Below are 24,913 nucleotides of genomic sequence, written 5' to 3'. Positions count from 1 at the left end.
ACCACACCCTCACACTATACCCCCACCCCACCCCCCCCCACCCCACCCCCCCCCAATTTTTTTTTTGATTTTTTTTTTTTTTTTTTTTTTTTTAAGATCATCTCACAAATTATCACCACACCCTCACACTATACCCCCCCCCCATTTTTTTTTTTAAAACGGTTATGTTTGAAATACCGTCCAACCATCGCACCCAAACCCCCCCCCCCCGATTTTTTTTTTTTTTTTTTTTTTTTTTTTTTCGCTTTTTTGGAAGATAATGTAATAAATGTCCACAACCCCACACTATACACCCCTCTTCACTCCACTCCTCCCTCCTTTGTGATTGAAAATGAGAGTCCCTTCACCTTTAAAAAGAAAATAGATGAGCGGTCTGCACCCGCAAGGCGGTGCTCTTGTTTTAGGTTATTTTACATTAACTTCTTCATTTCTACACAGATTTACTTCAAATTTATACTGAACCTCTCTTATTCAGTATTATGACAATAGGGTATATCTCAACTATGCATGGCCCCATTACCAACCCTGGGGTACCCCGCCCACATAGACCACACCCACCCAAAAATTGCCTTTTACTATAATTTCTTCATTTCTACACCTATTCACTTCAAATTGATACTGAACCTCTCTTATGACAATACAGACAATCTCAACTATGCATGGCCCCATAACCAACCCTGGGCGCCCGGCCTACATAGACCACACCCACCGAAAATTGCCTTTTACTATAATTTCTTCATTTCTACACAGATTTACTTCAAATTGATACTGAACCTCTTTAATGACAATACGGTCAATCTCAATTATGCATGGCCCCATAACCAACCCTGGGGCACCCCGCCCACATAGACCACACCCACCCAAAATTGCCTTTTACTATTTCTTTATTTCTACACCAATTCACTTCAAATTGATACTGAACTTCTCTTATGACAACATGGTCAATCTCAACTATGCATGGCCCGATTACCAACCCTGGGGCGCCCCGTCCACAAAGGCCACACCCACCCAAAATTGCCTTTTACTATAACTTTTTCATTTCTACACCGATTCACTTCAAATTGATACTGAACCTCTCTTATGACAATACCGTTAATCTCAACTATGCATGGCCCCATTACCAACCATGGGGCGCCCCTGGGTCATACATGCGGCGTGGGGATACGCCTCTGCCTCTGCCGCGCCATTTCTAGTAAACCTTGTTATCACTCCTAAAAACCTTTGTAACTTGATCTTAATGGAACTGGGATGCAACTTGGTTGGAATGTTATCTTAACAATTTCTAGGCCATTTTCTAGGCCAAGTTTGGATCTGAGTCTGATGCGTTAAAAAACTAGGTCAACTTGTCAAATCTTAGAAAAAGCTTGTTACCACTCTAGAGGTCATTTTTTTCAATCAAATCTTGATGAGAGGTCAGAATGTTGGCAAATCCTAGGCTGTATCTTGATCTGAATCAGATGCATAAAAAACCAGGTTACCAGGCTTAATCTTAAAAAAGCCTTTCTAGAGGGTGTTCTATGTGGAATTCCCATTGGCACGCCTAAACACGGCACCCGATTATTTAAAACACGGTACCTACCAGGAAACACATTTTTCGGCTTCGATTATTTCTGTCGGAAATTGGGAATTTTTTTTTTTTTTTAATTGGGAAAAAACATCCATATTTGTCCTTGGGAATGGGTCCGACTATCAGACCCGTGGGATAGGCAGAAAAAGGCCTGACACCGATTCACTTCAAATTGATACTGAAATTCTCTTATGACAATACAGTTGATCTCAACTATGCATGACAATACAGTAAATTTCAACTATGCATGGCCCCATTACCAACCCTAGGCGCCCGGCCTACATAGGCCACACCCACCGAAAATTGCCTTTTACTATAACTTCTTCATTATGCCCCCCTTTGAAGAAGAGGGGGTATATTGCTTTGCTCATGTCGGTCCGTCGGTCGGTCGTTCCGTCCACCAGGTGGTTGTCAGAAGATAACTCAAGAACGCTTGGGCCTAGGATCATGAAACTTCATAGGTACATTGATCATGACTCGCAGATGACCCCTATTGATTTTGAGGTCACTAGGTCAAAGGTCAAGGTCACGGTGACCCGAAATAGTAAAATGGTTTCCGGATGATAACTCAAGAACGCTTAGGCCTAGGATCATGAAACTTGATAGGTAGATTGATCATGACTCGCAGATGACCCCTATTGATTTTCAGGTCACTAGGTCAAAGGTCAAGGTCACAGTGACCCGAAATAGTAAAATGGTTTCCGGATGATAACTCAAGAACGCTTAGGCCTAGGATCATGAAACTTGATAGGTAGATTGATCATGACTCGCAGATGACCCCTATTGATTTTCAGGTCACTAGGTCAAAGGGCAAGGTCACGATGACCCGAAACAGTAAAATGGTTTCCGCATGATAACTGAAGAACGCTTATTCCTAGGATCATGAAACTTTATAGGTAGAATGATCATGACTCGCAGATGACCCCTATTGATTTTCAGGTCACTAGGTCAAAGGTCAAGGTCACCGTGACACGAAATAGTAAAATGGTGTCCGGATGATAACTCAAGAATGCTTATGGCCAGGATCATGAAACTTCATAGGTACATTGATCATGACTGGCAGATGACCCCTATTGATTTTCAGGTCACTAGGTCAAAGGTCAAGGTCACAGTGACAAAAAAAACATATTCACACAATGGCTCTCACTACAACGGAGAGCCCATATGGGGGGCATGCATGTTTTACAAACGGCCCTTGTTTCTACAGCGATTCACTTCTAATTGATACTGAACTTCTCTTATGACAATAAGGTCAATCTCAACTATGCATGGCCCCATTACCAACCCTGGGGCGGTCCGCCCAAATAGGCCACATCCACCCAATATTGCCTTTTACTATAATTTCTTCATTTCTACACCGATTCACTTCTAATTGATACTGAACTATTCTTATGACAATACAGTCAATCTCAACTATGCATACCAACCCTGGGGCGCCCCGCCCACATAGGCCACACCCATCCAAAATTGCCTTTTATTTAACTTCTTCATTTCTACACCGATTCACTTCTAATTGATACTGAACTTCTCTTATGACAATACGGTCAATCTCAACTATGCATTGCCCCATTACCAACCCTGGGGCGCTCCTGGGTCAAACCTGCGGCGTGGGAATACTTGTCCGCCTCTGCCGCACCATTTCTAGTTCAAATAGTTTTCATCAGATCTTCACCAAACTTGGTCAGAAGTTGTATCTAGACAATATCTAGGTCAAGTTTGAATATGGGTCATGCTGGGTCAAAAACTAGGTCACAGGGTCACTTAGTGCATTTCAAGGATTAAGCATGGTGTCCGCTCTCTAATTGAAGTAGTTTTCATCCAATCTTCACCAAACTTGGTCAGAAATTTTATCTGGACAATATCTAGGTCAAGTTTGAATATGGGTCATGCCTGGTCAAAAACTAGGTCACGAGGTCACTTAGTGCATTTCAAGGATTTAGCATGGTGTCCGCTCTCTAAATCAGGCCAATGGTATTGACCTGGTCTTCTTTATTATGCCCCCCTTCAAAGAAGAGGGGGTATCTTGCTTTGCTCATGTCGGTCTGTCTGTCTGTCTGTCTGTCTGTCGGTCCGTCCACCAGGTGGTTGTCAGACGATAACTCAAGAACGCTTGGGCCTAGGATCATGAAACTTCATAGGTACATTGATCATGACTCGCAGATGACCCCTATTGATTTTGAGGTCACTAGGTCAAAGGTCAGGGTCACAGGTGAAGGTCACAGTTACTGGAAATAGGCATTTTAAGGATTTAGCATGGTTCAAACCACCACCACCACCACCACCACCACCACCACCACCACCACCACCACCACCACCGTTGTTCACAGTGACAAAAAACATATTCACACAATGGCTGCTACTACAACTTATAGCCCATATAGGGGGGCATGCTAGTTTTACAAACAGCCCTTGTTTTAATACATTTTTTATGAGAATATGACGTGAGTCCACCATTTACATTATTCAGTTTCTTAATATATACATATTTTATGGCAGTTTTTATGTAAAAGAAAGGACGAGGCTGACCAGTAACCTGGGTATGTTGGCTGCATTGCACCCCTCCCTTTCCCTCTGACACCCCCCTTCTCCTTCAAACTCGAAGAGCCATGTCAGACAGGAGTGCACGGTGCAGGGTCACGTACATCTTGCAATACCATATTATCCTTTAAGGGTATTTTCAATTTATGGGATTATTGTAACTCTCCCTATAAGCGGTATATCAACAATCATAACAAATAAAGTACTGTTGTACAATTTTTATCTTAATCTTGAGAAACTTACTAATTTTGTATAGTAAGTAAATAAGGTGTTCTTGTACCTTTTCTTTTAACTTGCATCATCCCCTATATATTAATTTCTATAGTATGGATGATAGCTTTTTGTGGGTTATTTCCTGCATTGTTGTATGAATTAGTTTACCAATCCCACATATTTATATAATATTTCAGTATATTAAACATTAGAGTGTATTATTTCTTTCTTTCTATCTACTAATTACCATGTGTAATCCTCCTAGTTCCATTTACCGTGCACTCCCTCTGGTCTAGGGGACAAAACCATCAATACTTTTCCATACAAAATTACCTCCCCTACATAAACCCAAGTTGATTTGCCCCTGCTGGAAACCCCCTACCCAACCACTGTGACCTACCTACACTTCCAAACTCCTTCTTTTAACCCCCCAGGGTGGCAACTTGTTTTTTTACCTATCAATAAGTGCATATAATATTGTACATTCTGTACATAATCTGCCTTCTTGTATAAACTTGGTTTGCTTTGACTAATTTTTAACTGTAAAGTACATTGTTTTACCATTGTTTTTTATGTGGCCCTAAAGAGGTAACCGTTTGGCGACACGTAAGCTATTACCTGTAAATATATAAATATTATCATTAAATTTCTTTTAAATATTGTCTAAACGCCACTCTGGGGGGACGTCCTTCTTTCATAGCCCAATCCTCTATAAGTTCCATACAGACAGGGTCTTAGGTTGGAGCATCACGGCTATATTCCCTGTCTGCAAGCGTTCAACATTGTGGCACACTTACAAATACATGCTAATCGTAATACTAAAAATATAATTTACAACTATAATGCATTACCAATCTCAATTGTTTGTTAGAAACTACTTAATTGCATGTTTGCATGCAAATCCCCCTTTTTTTTCTTTTTTTTTCTTATGAGAGCTATTTAAACAGGCTCTACCTTCCCCTATTAATGAAGGTTTACAAATCTCTATATCTTACCATCGCTTAGAGCTCCTAGCATTATACATTTAACACAAAAACCAAGTTACACTTATCTATAGGTTTATTATTTATGTAGATATATAGTGGCAATGTTGAACCACTTTGTGATCTGAAAAAACCTAAAATATTAATAATTTTTACATATATTATACATATCACACTTTCGTGTAATCTTTCCTATCCCTAGAAACATTAAATTAAAAGTATTATTATGTTAATTTTAACAATAAAACCACAGATCACAAAGTCTAAAGACTCCAACAAACCCATTGCAGTATATACTGAACAGTGGGTCTAGTAATGATGATGCCACATACAACAGTATGTGTGTTTTCACCATCTTTACTTATAAAAATTGGGCTATTCTTTCTCTCTCTCCTTCTTAAAAAACCCAAACAATAACATACAATAACAAAATCATATTAATAATAATAATTAATAAGAAGTACAGTAACATAACATAAACATAGTAATTTATAACTATAAAACAAGTCAAAGTTCTTTTGGATGTATTCATCCTTTTTCTTTCATTTTTATATTTCCTACATAGAAAATATTACTGTTTACTTTTTGTAAAGTGCAATATCAAGGTCGTCCGCCGTGGGAAAATTTCTATTTTTAAACGGATTGACCTACTTGTAATTCTTAATAAGAAATTTCGGCCAATCAGCGCCATCGTTTTAGTAGTCTATTAACGAATAAAAACGCCGCTTTTTAACAGTGTTAGGCTCAGCCAGTGTAAAGCTAATTTTTAAACTACTAGATTTTTATTAAAGCATCGCACCAACACTTTAAAATTTTATATTTGTATCAATGGTACTGCCCAGAAAAATCGGGCTGTCCATTTTATGGCCGTTTTCGACCTTTTAAATGCAGAGTTTTAATGTTAAGCAGTGTGCTCGGGCAATGGTTTATTAACCAAAGTCCTGAGGGTAAACAATCCCATAAGTTGAGTCCGCTCTCTTATTGAAGTATTTTTTATCAGATCTTCACCAAACTTGGTCAGAAGTTGTATTTAGACAACATCTAGGTGAAGTTCGAATATGGGTCATGCAGGGTCAAAAACTAGGTAACAAGGTCACTTAGCGCATTTCAAGGATTTATCATTGTGTCTGCTGTCTAATTGAAGTACTTTTCATCCAATCTTCAACTCATTTGGTCAGAAGTTGTGTCTCAATAATAACTAGGTCAAGTTCAAATATGGATCATGCTGGGCCAAAAACTAGGTCACGGGGTAACATTGTGCATTTCAAGGATTTAGCATGGTGTCTGCTCTCTAATTGAAGTAGTTTTCATCCGATCTACACCAAATTAGGTCAGAAGTTTTGTCTAGATGATATGTAGGTTAAGTTCAAATATTGGTCATGGTAAAGTTATCATGTTGTCCAAAACCTTCAAACGGGCGTATCTTGGGTCTGTTTGGCACTCTTGTTTTCATACATCAATTCAAAGGTGTTTAACTCTTCGTGCTTGCTTGACTTGCTGAATTGAGATGATATCTGATGCACTTGCCCAAAATATCCCATTTTCAAATCAAGGAGATCCAATTTTCAAATCAGGGAGATCCCATTTTTAAATCAGGGAGCACCTTAATTGTGTTTTAGTATTATTCATACAAAGTCATTAACGTCAGTATCATTCTGTATAATATTGCCATGCTAAAATATGACAGATTTGAGTTACTGGTGGGGTAACAATAGATAATTATCAAATACACCTTTAGACAACCATAAGGCCAACCAGGAGGCGGCTGCAGTAGGCCCCATGATGGCCGCTGATCAGGAAGTCAGCAAAATGGACACGAGTGGTGAGGTCATCCCGACCATCGGCCACGTGGTTCCGGTTGATAGCACCGCAGTAAACAACAGTGAGGTGTCTATTTATCGGAATTCCACTGGTAACAGCCAGTATGAGTTGTCAAGCTATGATAGCACCGCAGTAACCAACCATGAGGTGTCTAGTTATTGGAATCCCCCTGGCAACAGCCAGCAGGAGTTGTCCAGCTATGGAAGCACCACAGCAACCAACCGAGAGGTGTCTGGTTATCTGAATCCTCTGGTAACAGCCAGCAGTATTTGTCCAGCTATGGAAGCACCGCGGTAACCAACATAGAGGTGTCTAGATAGCAGAATCCCACTGGTAACATCCAGCAGGAGTTGTCCAGCTATGGTAGCACTGCGGTAACCAACCGTGAGGTATCTAGTTATTAAAATCCCCCTGGTAACAGCCACAGGAGTTGTCCAGCTATGGTAGCACCATGGTAACCAACCGTGAGGTGTCTATTTATCGGAATCCCACTGGTAACAGCCATCATGAGTTGTCCAGATATGATAGCACCGCGGTAACTAACCGTGAGATGTCTATTTATCAGAATCCCACTAGTTACAGCCAGCAGGAGTTGTCCAGCTTTGATAGCACCACAGTAAACAGCCGTGAGGTGTCTAGTTATCGGAATCCCACTGGTAACAGCCAGCAGGAGTTGTCCAGCTTTGATAGCACCGCAGTAAACAGCTGTGAGGTGTCTTGTTATAGGAATCCCACTGGTAACAGCCAGCAGGAGTTGACCAGCAATGATAGCAGTTTGTAAAGCCTTTGTTCCCCAAGCGTCTGTTGTTGCAGCCGGACCATGTGGTGGTAACAGGCATGCCGATACTGTTTGATGTTGCTGATGTGGCATCAAGCGTCCGCGTCCCGCTCAATTCGCTAGGTTTGCCCTTGGAAAGGCCCGGTAGAGAGCTACCATCTAGTCCATGTAGTCCTGTTTCTGTTTCATTAGAGGCCCCTTCCACGGCCAATTTGTCAGGTACGCACCAGAGCGCCGTTGACGGTCACAAAGTGCAGGCGATATCCAGTGAAACTCCCATAGAGGCGACGCACCCCCACCCTGTCCTTAACAATCTTCCTGTCCTGAGTAAAACCCCGACCCAGTAGGATCGGGATGTCCTGACAAGGCTGCCAAATAGTGGGTTATATGATGTGAGGAGCAATTGGTTTGTATTTAAAGTAGCGATGGCATCGAATACCTATATCGGTATTCGAATACTCGCACATCCATTCAATAGAATATTCGAAAATTCGCATTAAACAGTTGGAATGTATTACCTTCTATTTTCTGCAATGTATAACAGGGATGTATTAAAATTGTTTGTATTAGTCCCTGGTTGTACCCGGGTGTACTTTGTCCAGGGTTTTCCATGGAAATCCATGGAAAATATGAGGCTGGAGTATTCGGACTAAGTTTCCAGCCTTTTCCAGCGTCAATATTTAAAAAAAAGGGTGGAAAATTGTCCATGGTATGTGGAAATAGCCTGGAATAGTTTCCATGGTTTTCCAGGCTCCCTGGAATAATTACCATGGAACAATTTCCAGGGTTTTCCAGCCAGCATGGAATAAATACCGTCCGAATACTCCATGTAATCTGGAAAACCATGGATTTATTTCCAGGGTTTTCCAGATTACATGGAGTATTCGGACGGTATTTTTTCCATGCTGGCTGGAAAACCCTGGAAAATGTTCCAGGGTTTTACCATGTTTAATATTCCATGGATGCCTGGTATAACATGGAAAATTGTCCAGCGTTTACCATGGTCACTGAATAGAAAAAGAAATTTCTGGTCTAAAAACAATATTCATGTATTAAATGAATACAATATTCACAGCTTAAGTAAATCATAATTTAAGGTTAGATTAAAACTAAACAAAAAATCAACATAATGCCTTAGTTTCTTCGATGTATTATTTTGTTCACAATTCATCAAAATATAACATCAGATTACAAATTGTGTTACATTTATTTAACAAATTATTCAGATCAAACAAGTGTTGTTTAATACATGCTTACAAAGCCTCTAGGTCCATTATCATAAATCAGGCCCTTACATAACAGAACAGGCGCTACTTTAAAAGTTAAAAAGTATAATGCAACCTTCACAACATGTATTCAAAGTAACAAAATACAAGCAAGTCAAGTAATATACAGTAACAATTCACGAACCCTGTACAAACGATATACAAGAAACAAAATGAAAAATTTAAGTTATTTTAGCTGCTTCATATATGTCACAATATATGTAGCTGCCCATGAGCACAAGGATACTATTTTTATGTCCCCCACTATAGTAGTGGGGGACATATTGTTTTTGCCCTGTCTGTTTGTTGGTTGGTTGGTTTGCGCCAACTTTAACATTTTGCAATAACTTTTGCTATATTGAATATAGCAATTTGATATTTGGCATGCATGTGTATCTCATGGAGCTGCACATTTTGAGTGATGAAAGGTCAAGGTCAAGGTCATCCTTCAAGGTCAGATGTCAAATATATGTGGCCAAAATCGCTCATTTTATGAATACTTTTGCAATATTGAAGATAGCAACTTGATATTTGGCATGCATGTGTATCTCATGTAGCTGCACATTTTGAGTGGTGAAAGGTCAAGGTCAAGGTCATCCTTCAAGGTCAGAGGTCAAATATATGTGGCCCAAATCGCTTATTTTATGAATACTTTTGCAATATTGAAGATAGCAACTTGATATTTGGCATGCATGTGTAACTTATGGAGCTGCACATTTTGAGTGGTGAAAGGTCACGGTCAAGGTCATCCTTTAAGGTCAGAGGTCAAATATATGTGGCCCAAATCGCTTATTTTATGAAAACTTTTGCAATATTGAAGATAGCAACTTGATATTTGGAATGCATGTGTAACTTATGGAGCTGCACATTTTGAGTGGTGAAAGGTCAAGGTCATCCTTCTAGGTCAAATATATGGGTCAAAATTGCTCATGTAATGTAACTTCTGCAATATTGAAGCTGGCAATTTTATATTTGACATGCATGTGTATCTCATGGAGCTGCACATTTTGAGTGGTGAAGGGTCAAGGTCAAGGTCATCCTTCAAGGTTAAACGTCATATAGGGGGACATTGTGTTTTACAAACACATCTTTTTCTCAGCTACTTTCACTTTAATGCAATTTAGGTGCTTGATTTCATTAAAATACTTTTATATAATTTTATTGTTCAAAGAAATTCAGAACATAATGCATGTACATGTATTACTTTCCAAGTGACAATTTAAAATATAATTGCAAGTCTAAAACTTGTGTAGGCAGCTTAGTAAATTATAAGTACCCAGGTGGGATAAAATTACAGTTTTTAAAAACTTTTTTGTTAATTAGCTGGGCTTCAGTAGGTCGTGGATCTTTTATAGAATTTGTACTGCTGTTATACTGTACGGCTCCTGCATGATCTCTGAAAGAAAAACAAAGCAAACAATATTACAAGAAAGTCATAAGTTTTTTACATTCATCTGTAAAAGTAAATGTGCAGCAATCATATGATTGAATATCTATACTTCAATGCTCATTCATATTTTAATCTATTTTAGATATTTCATATCACTGCTCAATTCGGTACATCTGGCTTTTTTGTATTTGAGCGAACATTTACGATCCTAAGTAGTTAGCGATTATTTCTTTTCCATTTACTGAAATTTATTCTCTTAAAGTTTGCAAGCGGGCTTTAATCTACTTGCAAACAGGCAACCACACAGGAAAACTGAGACTTTCAAGTGAATAAATTGGTGATTTAACTTATATTTTTATATGACTCTCTTTTATTTTGAAATTTATATTGTTGTTTTCTTAAATGCCCCAAAACGGGGTACACTAGCATGTATCTGGAAACTCAAACATATATAGGAATTTTATATTCAGATATTGCTATATGAAAGTTATGCTAATTTGCTAATTCATATAAAAATAATCTGTAATTGAAACTAGACCAAAATATTGGATACCAAAAAGACAAAATACTTTCAGGTGGTTAACACTAAATTACTTATATGAGCCCGGGGCATAACAATATTTACCATGAATTTGTGGCCATGTTAGTCCTCTTGGTAAATGTGCCAAAAGAGCCGCTTTGCTGTCTTGGGTTATTTCCCTGCCAAACTCTGCAGTATCTTCCATCAACTGGTCAGCTACAGTTAAAGCACATAATGAAAATGTATATAGAAAATAATTCAAGTATTGTTTTATATATTTAGTAAAATGGTCTTTAAATAATAACTTACAATGAAGTTAATACATCACAAAGCATAGCATAACAAAATTTGTTGGTATGATTAGTACAAATTTATTATTAGCTCACCTGAGCGATAGCTCGGGGTGAGCTATTTTGATCACTCACCGTCCGGCGTCCGGCCGTCCGTCTGTCTGTCTGTCTGTCTGTAAACAATTTGTAAACATCTTCTTCTACTAAACCATTGAGCCAATTTCAACTTAATTTCATGTGGAGCATCCCTAGGTCATGGGACAAAAGAATTGTTAAAAAAAATTTGATCACAAAACCAAGATGGCCGCCATGACCATATATGGTAAAAACCTTAAAAAATCTTCTTGTCAGAAACCGCTCATCAGATTTTCAAAAAATTTCACAGGGATGACCTTTGAAGGCTCCCCTGAAAAAGTTGTTCAAAGAAATTTGATTCGTCAAAAAACATGGCCGCAGGAGCTCGTTGAACTTTGCATGTTTATTCGTTTTTGCCTATTTTGTGAAAACTTTCAAAAATCTTCCACATTTTTTTTCCGATCCTTTCCAAATTTGCACAGTGTCTTTATATCAATGAGGACACGAACCCTACAAAAAATGAGCATTATTGGTCCATGAAGTACAGAATTACCTCCCCTTGAATTGAGAAAATGGTGTTTATGCAATAAAGTCCAAATTTTTCATCCAATTCTTTCCAAACTTGCACAGTGTCTTCATATCAATCAAAACTCGAGCCCTGTCGAAAATGAGCAACATCGGACCATTAAGTCCAGAATTATCTCCTTGAGATGGCAGATTTAGAAATAATTATAGTGTACTCTTAATCTAGAGCTGATAATAAGCAAGAAAACCTGTTTGTACATCGAATAATTGTTTGAAAACATCAATTAGAAATTCTAAAATTAAAATTGGGTGAAAAAGAATTGCTATGATTGATTGCAAAAAGTATATTTTCCCCCAAACTTGAAGATTTAAATCCCAATTGATGTTTAGAAACAAAATCTTTGGAATCAAACCATAAAATGGGAGGTGATTATTGCTTAGGAAATTGCTCTGGTAGGGTTGAATCATCGTGGGAAATTGAGAAATTGTTCAGTCCAAAATATGTTGATTGGTAAAAAGGATTTATCCTTATGCAAACATGGGTTGCCTGTTTAGTCGATGATATCTTGTCAATTTTGAGAAAAAGGAGGAATCTCTTCAAAACAAGCAAAAATTCCTTTTATCTCAATGTTTAAGTTTTTAGCGTACCTGAGCAGATCATATTCTCCTAAACCATTGAGCCAATTTCAACCAAATTTCATGTGGAGCATTCCTACGTCACGAAAAAAAAATATTGTTAAAAAAAAATTTGGTCACATAACCAAGCTGGCCGCCATGCCCATATATGGTCAATACCTTAAAAAATCTTCTTGTCAGAAAGGGCTCGTCGGATTTTCATTTTTTTTTACAAGGATGATCCTTAAAGGCTCCCCTAAAAATTTGTTCAAGAAAATTTGTTTCTTGTCAATTACCATTGGGCCTAAGGCTATTCAATTTGTTCAGGTGAGCGATTCAGGGCCAATGTGGCCCTTGTTGCTATAATTAGAATGATGTGTAATTCTATTGGTATGAAAATGCACAGTGAAACCTAAAAAACAATGCTATTGGTTTAATTAATTTATTTATAAACATTAACAGCATTAATGAGCATTGAGTTCTCATCATGCACAGCACATAACTCCCTTAGCCTCAGTTCCCTAGCCATGCAGTATAAACTTCCGATACTACATTCAAGCTTATTAATATCTCCTATATCTACTAATATAGGACTTCTTTTATCAAGCTGCAAACTGCACTTAGTGAAAATGTGTGTGACAGCTGCTTTTAAACTTCTATATTTGCCATACTTTTACCTAAAATGTCACATAAAAAAGGTCTACAATGATGACATAAGAAGAATAAATTTAAAGGAATATTTAGAAATAATGAAAAGCACAAACCTTCAGTTGTTGTTCTATTCCTAGACAGACTTCTGAAACACTTGTATGCATCACTTTTTAACAACATTTCATGTCACTTTCAAAATGATATCCATACATTATTATTTTAAGAAATTCTTGTTAATGGAAAAACTCATTAACTCTACTGTTTGTGAAATTACATTAACTTCATTTTAACAACAAGTTTAACCTGCATATTTTCTACAATACGCCTACTCCAGAATTTCAATCTAACATGTAAACTTTCTGTATTTGAACTCAGCCAATCAGAAAAGGCTGTGATATTTTATAACCAATAGATTAGCCGCAGACATATCTGACTCACACACAGGCTTGTCAGATAGTTTGTTAATTGCAAACCTGGACTGTAGTTAAATATTGAGTGTGTATACACCTTGAACAGGGTTAAGGAATTTAAACTTGTAGACATTGCTTTGAAAGTTACTACTATTACTTCTACTACTAGTACTACTACTACTACTACTACTTCTGCAAAACTACTACTACTATTACAACAGCCACAACAACAACAACAACAACTACTACTACAACTACTACTACTACTACTACTACTTCTGCTACTTCTACTACTACTACTACTACTACTACTACTTCTACTACTACTACTACTACTACTACTACTACTACTACTACTACTACTACTGCTGCTACTACTGCTACTACTACTACTACTACTGCTTCAACTACTACTACTGCTTCAACTACTACTACTACTACTACTGCTACTGCTGCTGCTACTGCTGCTGCTGCTACTACTCCTGCTGCTTCTGCTGCTGCTACTACTGCTACTGCTGCTGCTGCTACTACTACAACTCCTGCTGCAGCGACTACTACTACTACTGCTGCTGCTGCTGTAACTACTACTACTTCTACCACTACTACTACTACTACTACTACTACTACTACTACTACTACTAGTACTTCAACTACTACTGCTACTACTACTGCTACTACTACTGCTACTGATGCTGCTGATGCTGCTACTGCTACTACTGCTGCTGCTGCTACTTCTACTACTACTACTTTTACTACTACTTCTACTACTGCTGCTGCTGCTAATGCTACTTCCTTAACTACTACTACTACTGCTGCTACTAGTATTGTTATTATTATTTATACTACTATTGCTACCATTATTGCTACTATTCCTGTAAATGCTAAAACAACAACACAATAATAACTGCTACTACTGCTACTGTCACTTAAATTTGCACCAATAGTATAATTATCAGTAGTTTAACTGCTTGTACAACTTATACAACAACCACTTTTACTTCTACTCCTACAACATATTCTACTGCCAGCACCAGCATTACTACTTCTACTACTACTACTTCTACTATAACTACTACTATTTCTGCCCAAACTATGCACATTGTTTTATGTTTTATTCATATGTTGTGTAAATTGTTGAACTCTGATTTAATTTGAATAAAATGTGTTGCATTTTTATAAGTTATTTTCTCCTCTTATAAAGTCTAAGTTTTTTCCAGGGTCAGCTGAAAATGTTAGAGTCTTTTCCATGCTTAAAAAATTCTATGTTCCACTTTCCATGCTATCTGGAAATATTTTCCATGGTTATCCAGCCTAAATCCAGCGTTTTCCATTCCTTTTCCATGCTTTTCCATCCAAGGCTGGAAAATGCTTGGAAAAAAAGTCCACGTTTCATGGACATTTCTAGAACAAAACCCTGGAAAACCCTGGAAACTGTTTCAAATTCCAGGGATTTCCATGGAATTCCATGTTATACCATGGATTTCCAACCTAAGTTCCATGATTACCCTGGACAATGTACACCCGGGTAACCATTTGCCGATTACTTAGAAGGTTGTTGCTTTTGTTATCTTTGCTATAGAGTAATCTTATCGTTGTGAACTGAATATATGACCGACACTCAAATGGGACACAAATAAAAGGATAAAAACAAGTCATAGAATAGTTATCATTTACATTTGAATTTTCCATAAATTTAATAATAGTGATAACATGTCTGTGTGTATAAAAAGTATCATTTCAAAGGGTAATGCAAAATTCATTGCAAATAATTTTAGTGACGACTGCATATTTTTTGTTCAAACCCACATTTATATCATTTGTCAACTTGGACTACTTAAAACATTTAATGACTGTTCAAACTGTGATCACATCATTTTTACTATTGTTTGCAAGTCATTTTAAGGCCCTAATTGGCAGCAAATTGACAAACAAGTTGACGCCCTTTCTTTGGGTGTGTATATTGCGACTGCACAATTGATGCTAATAAGAGCACCTTATCAGTTTGACACGACAAGCGTCTTATCAAACATGTTTATCCCTTTGAATTTCGGTTGGCAATTAGTTGTAATTGTTGTTGTAATTAGTAAGCAACTTGTGGGTAATTAATTAAAAAGCATAAAATCGATTGAAATAGGAAACTTGCCAATACTCGAATGCCAACTCTGCCATTGGAATACTGACGATTCAATCGAATATTCTATTCGATTATTCAAATAGTTTTGCCATCCCTAATTTAAAGCAAAACTTGAGCGGTACGCCAAGATTAATGGCTGGTTTGAAGTGATAGGCTGACTGTCTGGGCTGGTGCCTTACAGGTTGCAAAGGCGGTTGACTTTTAGGCATTGCTCACTGAATGGATAGGGACGGTACCTTACGATGAGCTTATTCAGCGGCTGCAGGAGCACTTTGGCGCCAGGGAGCTACCCGTCACTGTGGAGGGGTTCCATGTTGCCCATCAGGAAGTAGGCGAGTCCCTAGACGATCGGTCAGATCGGTCGCTAACGCTGTCAACCACTGCGTTTCGTGATATGCCCTACACATATGCCGCTGAGCAGGCAACGGCGAAGTTTTTTTAGGGTTTGCTTGACAAGGATGTCGACAAGCATGTAAGCCTGCAGTTACCCACATCGATGGTGGATGCAATGCACCATAGGATGAAAATATATAGCCATGTTCAGTCCACTTGCGCAGCGGCTCCAATGGATCCCCAAGAGGATGAGCAAGAAGAATCGAGGTGGGTTTAAGGCACCCACTCCAGATGTGGTCAGTGGCACGACTGTCTACAAATAAACCCAGGTGGTTGAGCAGCTGCTGGATGCTGTGGAGCTATTGTCCAACTCTTTTGGAAGTTTGGGTGTTGATCCTTGTGACGGCCTATGAACGTGGTCCTGGTCCTAATGCTTACAAAATTGGAGCCGGAAACAGGCGAAACAATGGTTACCATATTGATATTATCATCATTAGTTATAAACAAACTCTGTTTTACAATCAAATCACTACTGAGATTGCATTACAATAATTGAGCTAAAAATGACATTTTTTGTAGAAAGTTAATGCAATAAAGCTGTATTGTTGCTTAAACTTCATTTACAAATATTAGGAAGCATAAGTGTTAATTGTTAACCCCTATTCATGCTCACTATGTATTTTATTTTTATCTGCCAACTTGATACGAATCAAAGACAATAAATTACAACATGTGATTAACACCTGATTTAGAGAGTTTTTAAGAGAATTATACAAAATAACACATAATTCATATAAGGATGTTAAGGTAGCGCACCTCTAATGATTTCCCGCGATTTCTTCGAAGGTTGGAGAGCCTACTATTAGGTGCCGTAGCCAAGTGGTTAAGGCGATAGACTAGAAATCTTTTGGGATATTCCTGTGCAGGTTCGAATCCTGCCGACGACGTATACTTTTTTGCGACGCGTTTTATTTATTTTCTAACGTAATTTGATTTAATATGGCATATAAGCTATATGTATTGTTAAATATGTTGCAATTTTTATGCACATTCTTCAATTATTAAAATTAAAACAACGTTATGGCGAAATTGGGGGATTTACTGTTGAAAATACGAACCATGCATGTTGCATTTTTATTTTTATTTCAAAAAGTAAACGGTAAATCTGTCTATTTCTTGGTTTTTTTGCTGTATATAGTGTTTCTATAAAAACTAAGTTTAAAATATGACTTAAATGATACTATTTTGAATTTTATGACACTTTGTTTTTAACCGACCCAATTTTTACTTGGCTGAAATCACTTACATTTCATGGCGATCTTCCATAGATAAAAATTTGTAAAAAATAAATATCTGTAAAAGAATACTTTTTTCATCTTGTTTAAACTTTAAACACCTTTACAGCATCTGTACACACCAAATGCATGCCAATATTTGGAAATTTGAATGAATTATGGAACTTTTATATACCCCAGGGGTGAAAATAAACTGGACAAAAGCCGAGCGTGGGGGTGGTTTTGAAAAAATCGGTATATTTTTTAAAAAAGCATGGAAAGCCTACCTACAAATTTGCATGTAGTTCAGTGAAATGATGCTGATTAAGAAAATAATTAATTAGATTATATTTGGATATGTGCCCATTAGAAGTGCGCTACCTTAAGTCATAAAAAAAGACTGGTACACTGTAACTCCAATATAGCGCGGTCAATGGGGTCCAAGCTGCGAAACAGCGTTATAACGGATCCGCGTTATAAGTTTTGAGCTCATTTACTGCAGGGCGCTATAAAAAAACAGGTATAGAATAGCCTATAATATAGGTCATGTTTATTGCCATGCTGTGTTGACGCAAATACATGCATATAAGCCGAATCGTATCGATAACAGTATACATACCGCTTTTCTTATATGCACATTTATCCGATAATCCAATAAAATTGCAACATCACTTAAAAAATAATAATCTTGAACATAAATGACGATATATGTTTAAGAAATTCGTAAACACAACCGTACGCATATATGCCGTTTTCAGAAGTGTTAAAAGTACAGTGCATTATGGGGCAGAGCTTTCATTGGACGAGCGACTTTAAATTTAGATTGAATGCAATACGATTCATGTACAAAAAATTGTTTTTTTGCGTCATACGCATGCAAAAAACGTGTTTCCCGGGGACTTTCTGAAACCGCGCGAAAATGAAAGTGAAACCCTGTTAACAATTAACGGTACACTGCGTTCGCATGTAAATAAATCGTCTGCATTATTTAATTTCTTATACACGAACTGAAAGATTAAATGACATGATACTAGAATGATAATGAAATGACAGAAAAAGTTGTTTTATACAGTGGGCAGTATATTTCACAGCCGCTCATTTAATATAGTCAAACTGCAACCATATCAAAGTAAGAATGTTTCAATCGTTTTGAATTACTTTAATTGTAAAACTTTCCCGCTTGCACTTAACTTATGGAAATTATCGCACTGAACCGCTCTAATGTGGAATACATGTAATAAACACTGACACGCGAGTTTTTCACACCTTTATTGACATTACACAACAGATTAACAACAATTAGCTGTCGGTGTTATTTAACCTCGAGGCGATTATAATCGGTTTAACGGACGGTTGAATAAAGCAATCAACATAACTGTGATTGCCGCCATCTTTGAATTGTCTGAAAATACATGAAGTTGCATTATACGGATTTGAATCAGAAATAAAATGGAAGGTTGGAGAAAAAATGGGATCCAAGCACCCTCCGCCTTATTGGATTCAGCGCTATAACGGAGCGCTTTATATTGGAGTTACAGTGTAATTTGCATGTGACAAACAAGGCCCACATTCTACTCTAGTCTCTACTCGATATATTACAGACACATCTTGTAAGCAATTAGCGACTAACAAATGCAAATCTCATTATTTTTTGGCAAAAATCAGAAATCTTCTAATTTATGTATGTACATCCTAGCCGTTGTTTTAAGAAACCAGGATTTTGCAGTCATACTATTCAAAACAATATCATGAATTTGTTTGTTCATACCTGGTTAATATTAACATTATTTATGACAGTGTTCATGTTCCCACTAAATGTCAAAACAGATTTATAGTCACTCTTCACTTTTGAAAAACCAAAGAGTTGTTAGAGGCAACAACAAAGTAAGCAAAGGCAAGCCATTTTTTTCAGCAAGTAGCCCTGCAAAGTGAGTGGCTTTAAAAAAATAATTTAACGCACCTGGCAAGTGCTCACTTTCTTACTCCTTTGCCTTTAATAAACCTGTTCATTGACAAAACACATTATCAAGGAGCATCAGTTTCAAAGATATTCTTGTTTTTATCTCAGGTGTCTTAATTGTGAAGGACATCACAGGTGGGGCGATAATACACTTTTTATCTAAAAAGACAATTGCTGGTAAGAAACTTAACACAAGTTATATTCACACTTTGTAATTTAGTTTGTGAGTGAAACCAGTTTCTTAAATACATGTTCTATGAATACTAGTCCCTGTTAAATACAGAATCTGCATAACCGAGGAAACAAAAAAGAATATTTCAATTGATTGTTTATTTATTTCTTACACATAACTTAAAAGCTATTTGTCTTTCAAAAAAATTAATTGTTATAAAATAACTTAAAGAGAGCTTTCCTTATGAAAACGGTAAGGATCAGATTTATAAATGCTCCCATCTTTCAGAAAAAGTATATTGGATCATATGGTTAGAAAAAATATTGCAGAAATATTTATTTTTTCAGTGAAGAATGGAGTGTTGAAGTTTCTCCTAGTTCTGAACTACCTTCCAGTGAATTTCATCACATTGCTCTGCTGCATGCTGTGTCGCAAAGGTAAACAAAGGTTTATGTCATAATGGAAGCAGACGTGTTTTGATAAATAGATCATTTAAACATGGGTTAAGGTGAGCTCCTCTGCTCAGTCAATCTCTTTCCGTGGTTTTTTGCAAATTCATGAAATTATAGTAGACAACAGATAATCAGAAAGTGTTGTGAAGTGAAGCAAAATTCCATCTCTCTTCATGTCAAATATTCTCAACTTTCATACAAGGTTTCTTTAAAAAAAACAAACAAGGTTTCCTAACAGATGCCAAATTGATAAGACTAATTTGCAATTTAGCAAACAGAAAACAAACATTAAATTGTCACATTAGACTGCATATGTCTGTCAAAGGGGATTTCAGCAGAAGTTCATGCTATGAGTATACACTTATTTCATGGATGCGCGGTGAACAGTCAAAACTGTTTCCCAAGGTATCAGGGATGACTTTGGTACTGTTGCCCGAGGCTGATAGGCCAAGGGCAACAGTTCCAAATGTCAGCCCTGATACCGAGGGAAAACAGTTTTTACTGTTCACCAAGCATCCATGAAATAAGTGTTTTATTACCTGATCAAATTTCCAACATAGAAATAACAGCAAACTAAATTTTTATTTACACACAACAGTAATCGATAAAATAATTTTGACTGTTTAACTGTAAAATGACGTCATTTTTTCGACGAAATGACATCATTATTCCAGCGGGCAACAGTTCAAACTGTTGACCTGTCAACAGTTGGATATTCACCGGTAACAGTTTAAAACATTGCAAATTTCTTTTTCTACGAGGAAATAGCAAAAAATAATTAATTATCATTTATATTTATATAAGACATCAGGTAATAATACTCTTATGTGTCATTCTGGAAAACATTTGTGATGTAGTAAAAATGAAAAATAAAGATGTAGTCAGCTTTGGATTAACCTAGGTTTAATTTAATAATTTGTATAAACATGCTATTTTGCAGATGCAAAGGATGATGTGCAGGAAATTTGGAAATGGATACGTGGTAAGTTATTATAAGTTTAGACGAGTTTATAATTAAAGTTGGTCAGAATCTTTATCTTGGCAATATCTAGGACAATTTTGGTTTAAACAGTATGTATTAATATAATGACAATTTGAGCATGACATGTGAAATACATTCATACAATAATGGATTAGAAAACAAGTTACTGAAAACTAATACGAATTCTTTTCCATAGATGTCCTTAAGATGTTAGCACATGTAGCCAGTTTAGGCAATTGATAAAACGTTTTAACATTGAGTGTGAACGAGGTGAAGTGTTTTAAATGTATGAAAGATAGAGCATGAAGAGAATTAAAAAAGTGGGAGGACGAGGAACAATAAGGAAGGACACTCGACATCAAATATGGTGGGCTGTTTCCAGTTATTTTATGAAAAGCGTTTGGACAACACTAAATATCATTGAACCCTGAGAATTATTGTTTTGTTTTGCTCAGGGTTGAGGTATTCGCATCCAAAGAGTAGAATGTTTGTTGTAAGAGGGCATGGGATATCTCTAAACAGATTGTTTCTGACATGTTGGTGGTGATGACAATGTAGAAGGAAATGGTTTGCATTTTCAATTTCTCCACATAAGCAAAGAGGACTGTCTACTAGTGATCTTTGGAATAGGTCATTATTTAGGGAACTGCATTCAAGGCGTGTAGGATTTGACCAACTCTTGAACCATTGTTGAATAATTCAGACGACTTTGTTTGGTTCCTGCTAAGAGAAGCTTTAAAAGAGGCTAACGTGGGAGATTGTTGCAAGTCAGGCGTAAGGGCATTCCACTCACATATAGCTGTTGGGACAAATGAGCATCGATATGATTCACTTCTTGCGTGAATAAGAGGTACTGAGTCGTTATTTCTGAGGTCACGGCGGTTTTGAGGGTTGAGTGGAATGAGATTTGAGAGGTATTCTGGACATAGTCTGTGTTTCATTTTGTATTAGAGAATGAGTCTGTGTTTCTGCCTCCTTTTTGAAAGGGTTTCCCATTTAAGATTGGTTAACAGGGAGTTAATATTACAAAATTTAGTGGCGCCGGTGTATATTCTTGCTGCCTCATTTTGAACAGCTTCTTATTCTGCAATTAATTCGTTGGAACAGTTACCCCAGACTGCGTCTCCATTTTCGAGCAGCGGTATGATAACATGAACATACATTTTTAGCTCATCTATTTTTTTTTTAAGATTATGAGCTATTGTCATCACCTTGGCGTCGGCGTGCGGTTAAGTTTTGCGTTTAGGTCCACTTTTCTCAGAAAGTATCAATGCTATTGCATTCAAACTTGGTACACTTACTTACTATCATGAGGGGACTGGGCAGGCAAAGTAAGATAACTCTGGCGTGCATTTTGACAGAATTATGTGCCCTTTTTATACTTAGAAAATTGAAAATTTTGGTTAAGTTTTGTGTTTAGGTCCATTTTATTCCTTAAGTATCAAAGCTATTGCTTTCATACTTGCAACACTTACTAACTATCATAAGGGGACTGTGCAGGCAAAGTAATGTAACTCTGACTGGCATTTTGACAGAATTATGTGCCCTTTTTATACTTAGAAAATTGAAAATTTGGTTAAGTTTTGTGTTTAGGTCCACTTTATTCCTACAGTATCAAAGCTATTGCTTTCATACTTGCAACAGTTATTAACTATCATAAGGTGACTGTGCAGGCAAAGTTATGTAACTCTGACTGGCATTTGGACGGAATTATTAATTAATTTAAATTAAAGTAACATTGCTACTCAAAATCAACGAAAATTTCGTACAATTGTTCGTGAAATAAACTTAACCAATTAAAAATCAGTGTTCCTTATTGCAATTGCCGAAATGTCAATGCCTGATGTGGTCTGGTACAATAGATGTTTGTAGATACAAAATGCTCGTTTTTATTATTGTTTTGCATATCTATTCATACGACACATGAACACTAAAATGGTGTTCGTGTGTCGTATGAATAGATATATTCGCGGGAAATAATTGTGGCCGCAAATAAATAAAAACGAGCATTTTGTATCTACAAAAATCTGTGTAATCATACCACATCTAGCGTTGAACTTTTGGCTATTGCTATAAGGAACACTGATTGTTAAGGTGTTAACTTTATTCTACGAAATACTTAACGCAATTTTTGTTGATTTTGAGCGTTATAGAGACTTTAAGAATTAAAAATTTTGTTAAGTTTTGTGTTTTGGTCCACTTTACTCCTAAACTATCATAGATATTGCTTTCATACTTGGAACACTCGCAAACTATCATAAGGGTACAGTAAAAGGACAAGTTGCATAACTCTGGTTGTCATTTTTATGGAATTATGGCCCTTTTTTGACTTAGTAACTTTGAATATATGGTTAAATTTTGTGTTTCGATCCACTTTACTTCTAAAGTATCAAGGCTATTGCTTTCAAACTTCAAATACTTTCATGCTATCGCTATCATGAGGTTACTTAACCTGGCAAGTTGAATTTTACCTTGACCTTTGAATGACCTTGACTATCAAGGTCAAATTATTAAATTTTGCTAAAAATGCCATAACTTCTTTATTTAAGATTAGATTTGATTGATACTTTGACAAAACTACTCTTACCTGACATACCACAATAGACTCCACCCAAACCATCCCCCGTGCCCTCCCACCTCCCCCCCTTGAATCACCCCCCCCCCCCCCCTACACCCAAATCCCCCCCCCCCTAATTTTTTTTTTTTTTAAAGATCATCGCACAAATGACCACCACACCCTCACACTATACTATATCCCCACCCCACCCCCCCCAAATTGTTTTTTTTTTAAACGGTTAAAAAACACAAATATTTATTTTATTATTTTATGTTTGAAATACCGTCCAACCCTTGCACCCAAGAATACCCCCCCTCCCCCCCACTCCCATATTCCCCCCCCCCCCCCAATTTTTTTTTTAAGATCATCTCACAAATGACCACCACACCCTCACACTATACTATACCCCCCCCCCCCCACCCCACCCACCCACCCCCCCCACCCCCGAATCCCCCCCCTAAATATTTTTTTTTTAAGATCATCTCACAAATGACCACCACACCCTCACACTATACTTTACCCCCCCCCCCCCCCCCCGAATTCCCCCCCCCCCCCCCCCCCTAATTTTTTTTTTTCTTTTTTTTTTTTTTTGTAAGATCATCTAACAAATGACCACCACACCCTCACACTATACTATACCCCCCCACCCACCCCCCCAATTTTATTTTTTTGAAACGGTTAAAAAACACAAATATTTATTTTTATTATTTTATGTTTGAAATACCGTCCAACCATCGCACCCAAGAATCCGCCCCGACCCCCACCTACCCCCCTCCCCCGAATTTCCCCCCCCCCCCCCCCCCTATTTTTTTTTTTTTTTTTTTTTAGATCATCTCACAAATGACCACCACACCCTCACACTATACTATGCCCACCCCCCCCCCCCCCCCCCCCACCCCCATTTTTTTTTTAAACGGTTAAAAAACACAAATATTTATTTTTATTATTTTATGTTTGAAATACCGTCCAACCATCGCACCCAAGAATACCCCCCAATCCCCCCCCCCCCCCCCAAGATTCTTCCCCCCTAATTTTTTTTTTTTAAGATCACCCTCACACTATAGCCCCCCCCCCACCCCACCCCCCCCCCCCCCCACCCCCCCCAAATTTTTTTTTTTTTTTAAATAAATAAAATATGTTTGAAATACCGTTCAAACCATCGCACCCAAGAATCCCCTCCCCACCCCCCCCACCCCCCCCCCCCCCCCCCCCGATTTTATTTTTTTTTGCATTTTTAAATAAATGTCCATGCCCCCACACTATACACCCCTCTTCACTCCACCCCTCCCTCCTTTGTGATTGAAAATGAGAGTCCCTTCACCTTTAAAAAGAAAATAGATGAGGAGTCTGCACCCGCAAGCCCGTGCTCTTGTTTCGAGGATGGACCTGGACAGTATTTATGTCAGAG

General features: G+C 37.5%; 1 protein-coding gene across 1 annotated transcript in view; it reads left to right on the top strand.

The window, feature by feature from the left end:
* Positions 1-15,154: 15,154 nt before the first annotated feature.
* Positions 15,155-24,913, top strand: part of LOC127872429 (uncharacterized) — a 47,608-nt gene continuing 37,849 nt past the window's right edge. The window contains exons 1-6 of the mRNA XM_052415760.1: positions 15,155-15,166; positions 15,981-16,126; positions 16,320-16,404; positions 19,295-19,310; positions 19,862-19,951; positions 20,907-20,948. Of these exons, the coding sequence (XP_052271720.1) occupies positions 15,155-15,166; positions 15,981-16,126; positions 16,320-16,404; positions 19,295-19,310; positions 19,862-19,951; positions 20,907-20,948 (391 nt within the window). The remainder of the gene's footprint in view (positions 15,167-15,980; positions 16,127-16,319; positions 16,405-19,294; positions 19,311-19,861; positions 19,952-20,906; positions 20,949-24,913) is intronic.

This window comes from Dreissena polymorpha, chromosome 3, assembly GCF_020536995.1.
Source record: "Dreissena polymorpha isolate Duluth1 chromosome 3, UMN_Dpol_1.0, whole genome shotgun sequence".
In the NCBI taxonomy this organism is placed as follows: Eukaryota; Metazoa; Mollusca; class Bivalvia; order Myida; family Dreissenidae; genus Dreissena; species Dreissena polymorpha.
The sequence above is the reverse complement of the archived record's forward strand: the minus strand, read 5'-3'. Positions and strand labels throughout refer to the sequence as shown.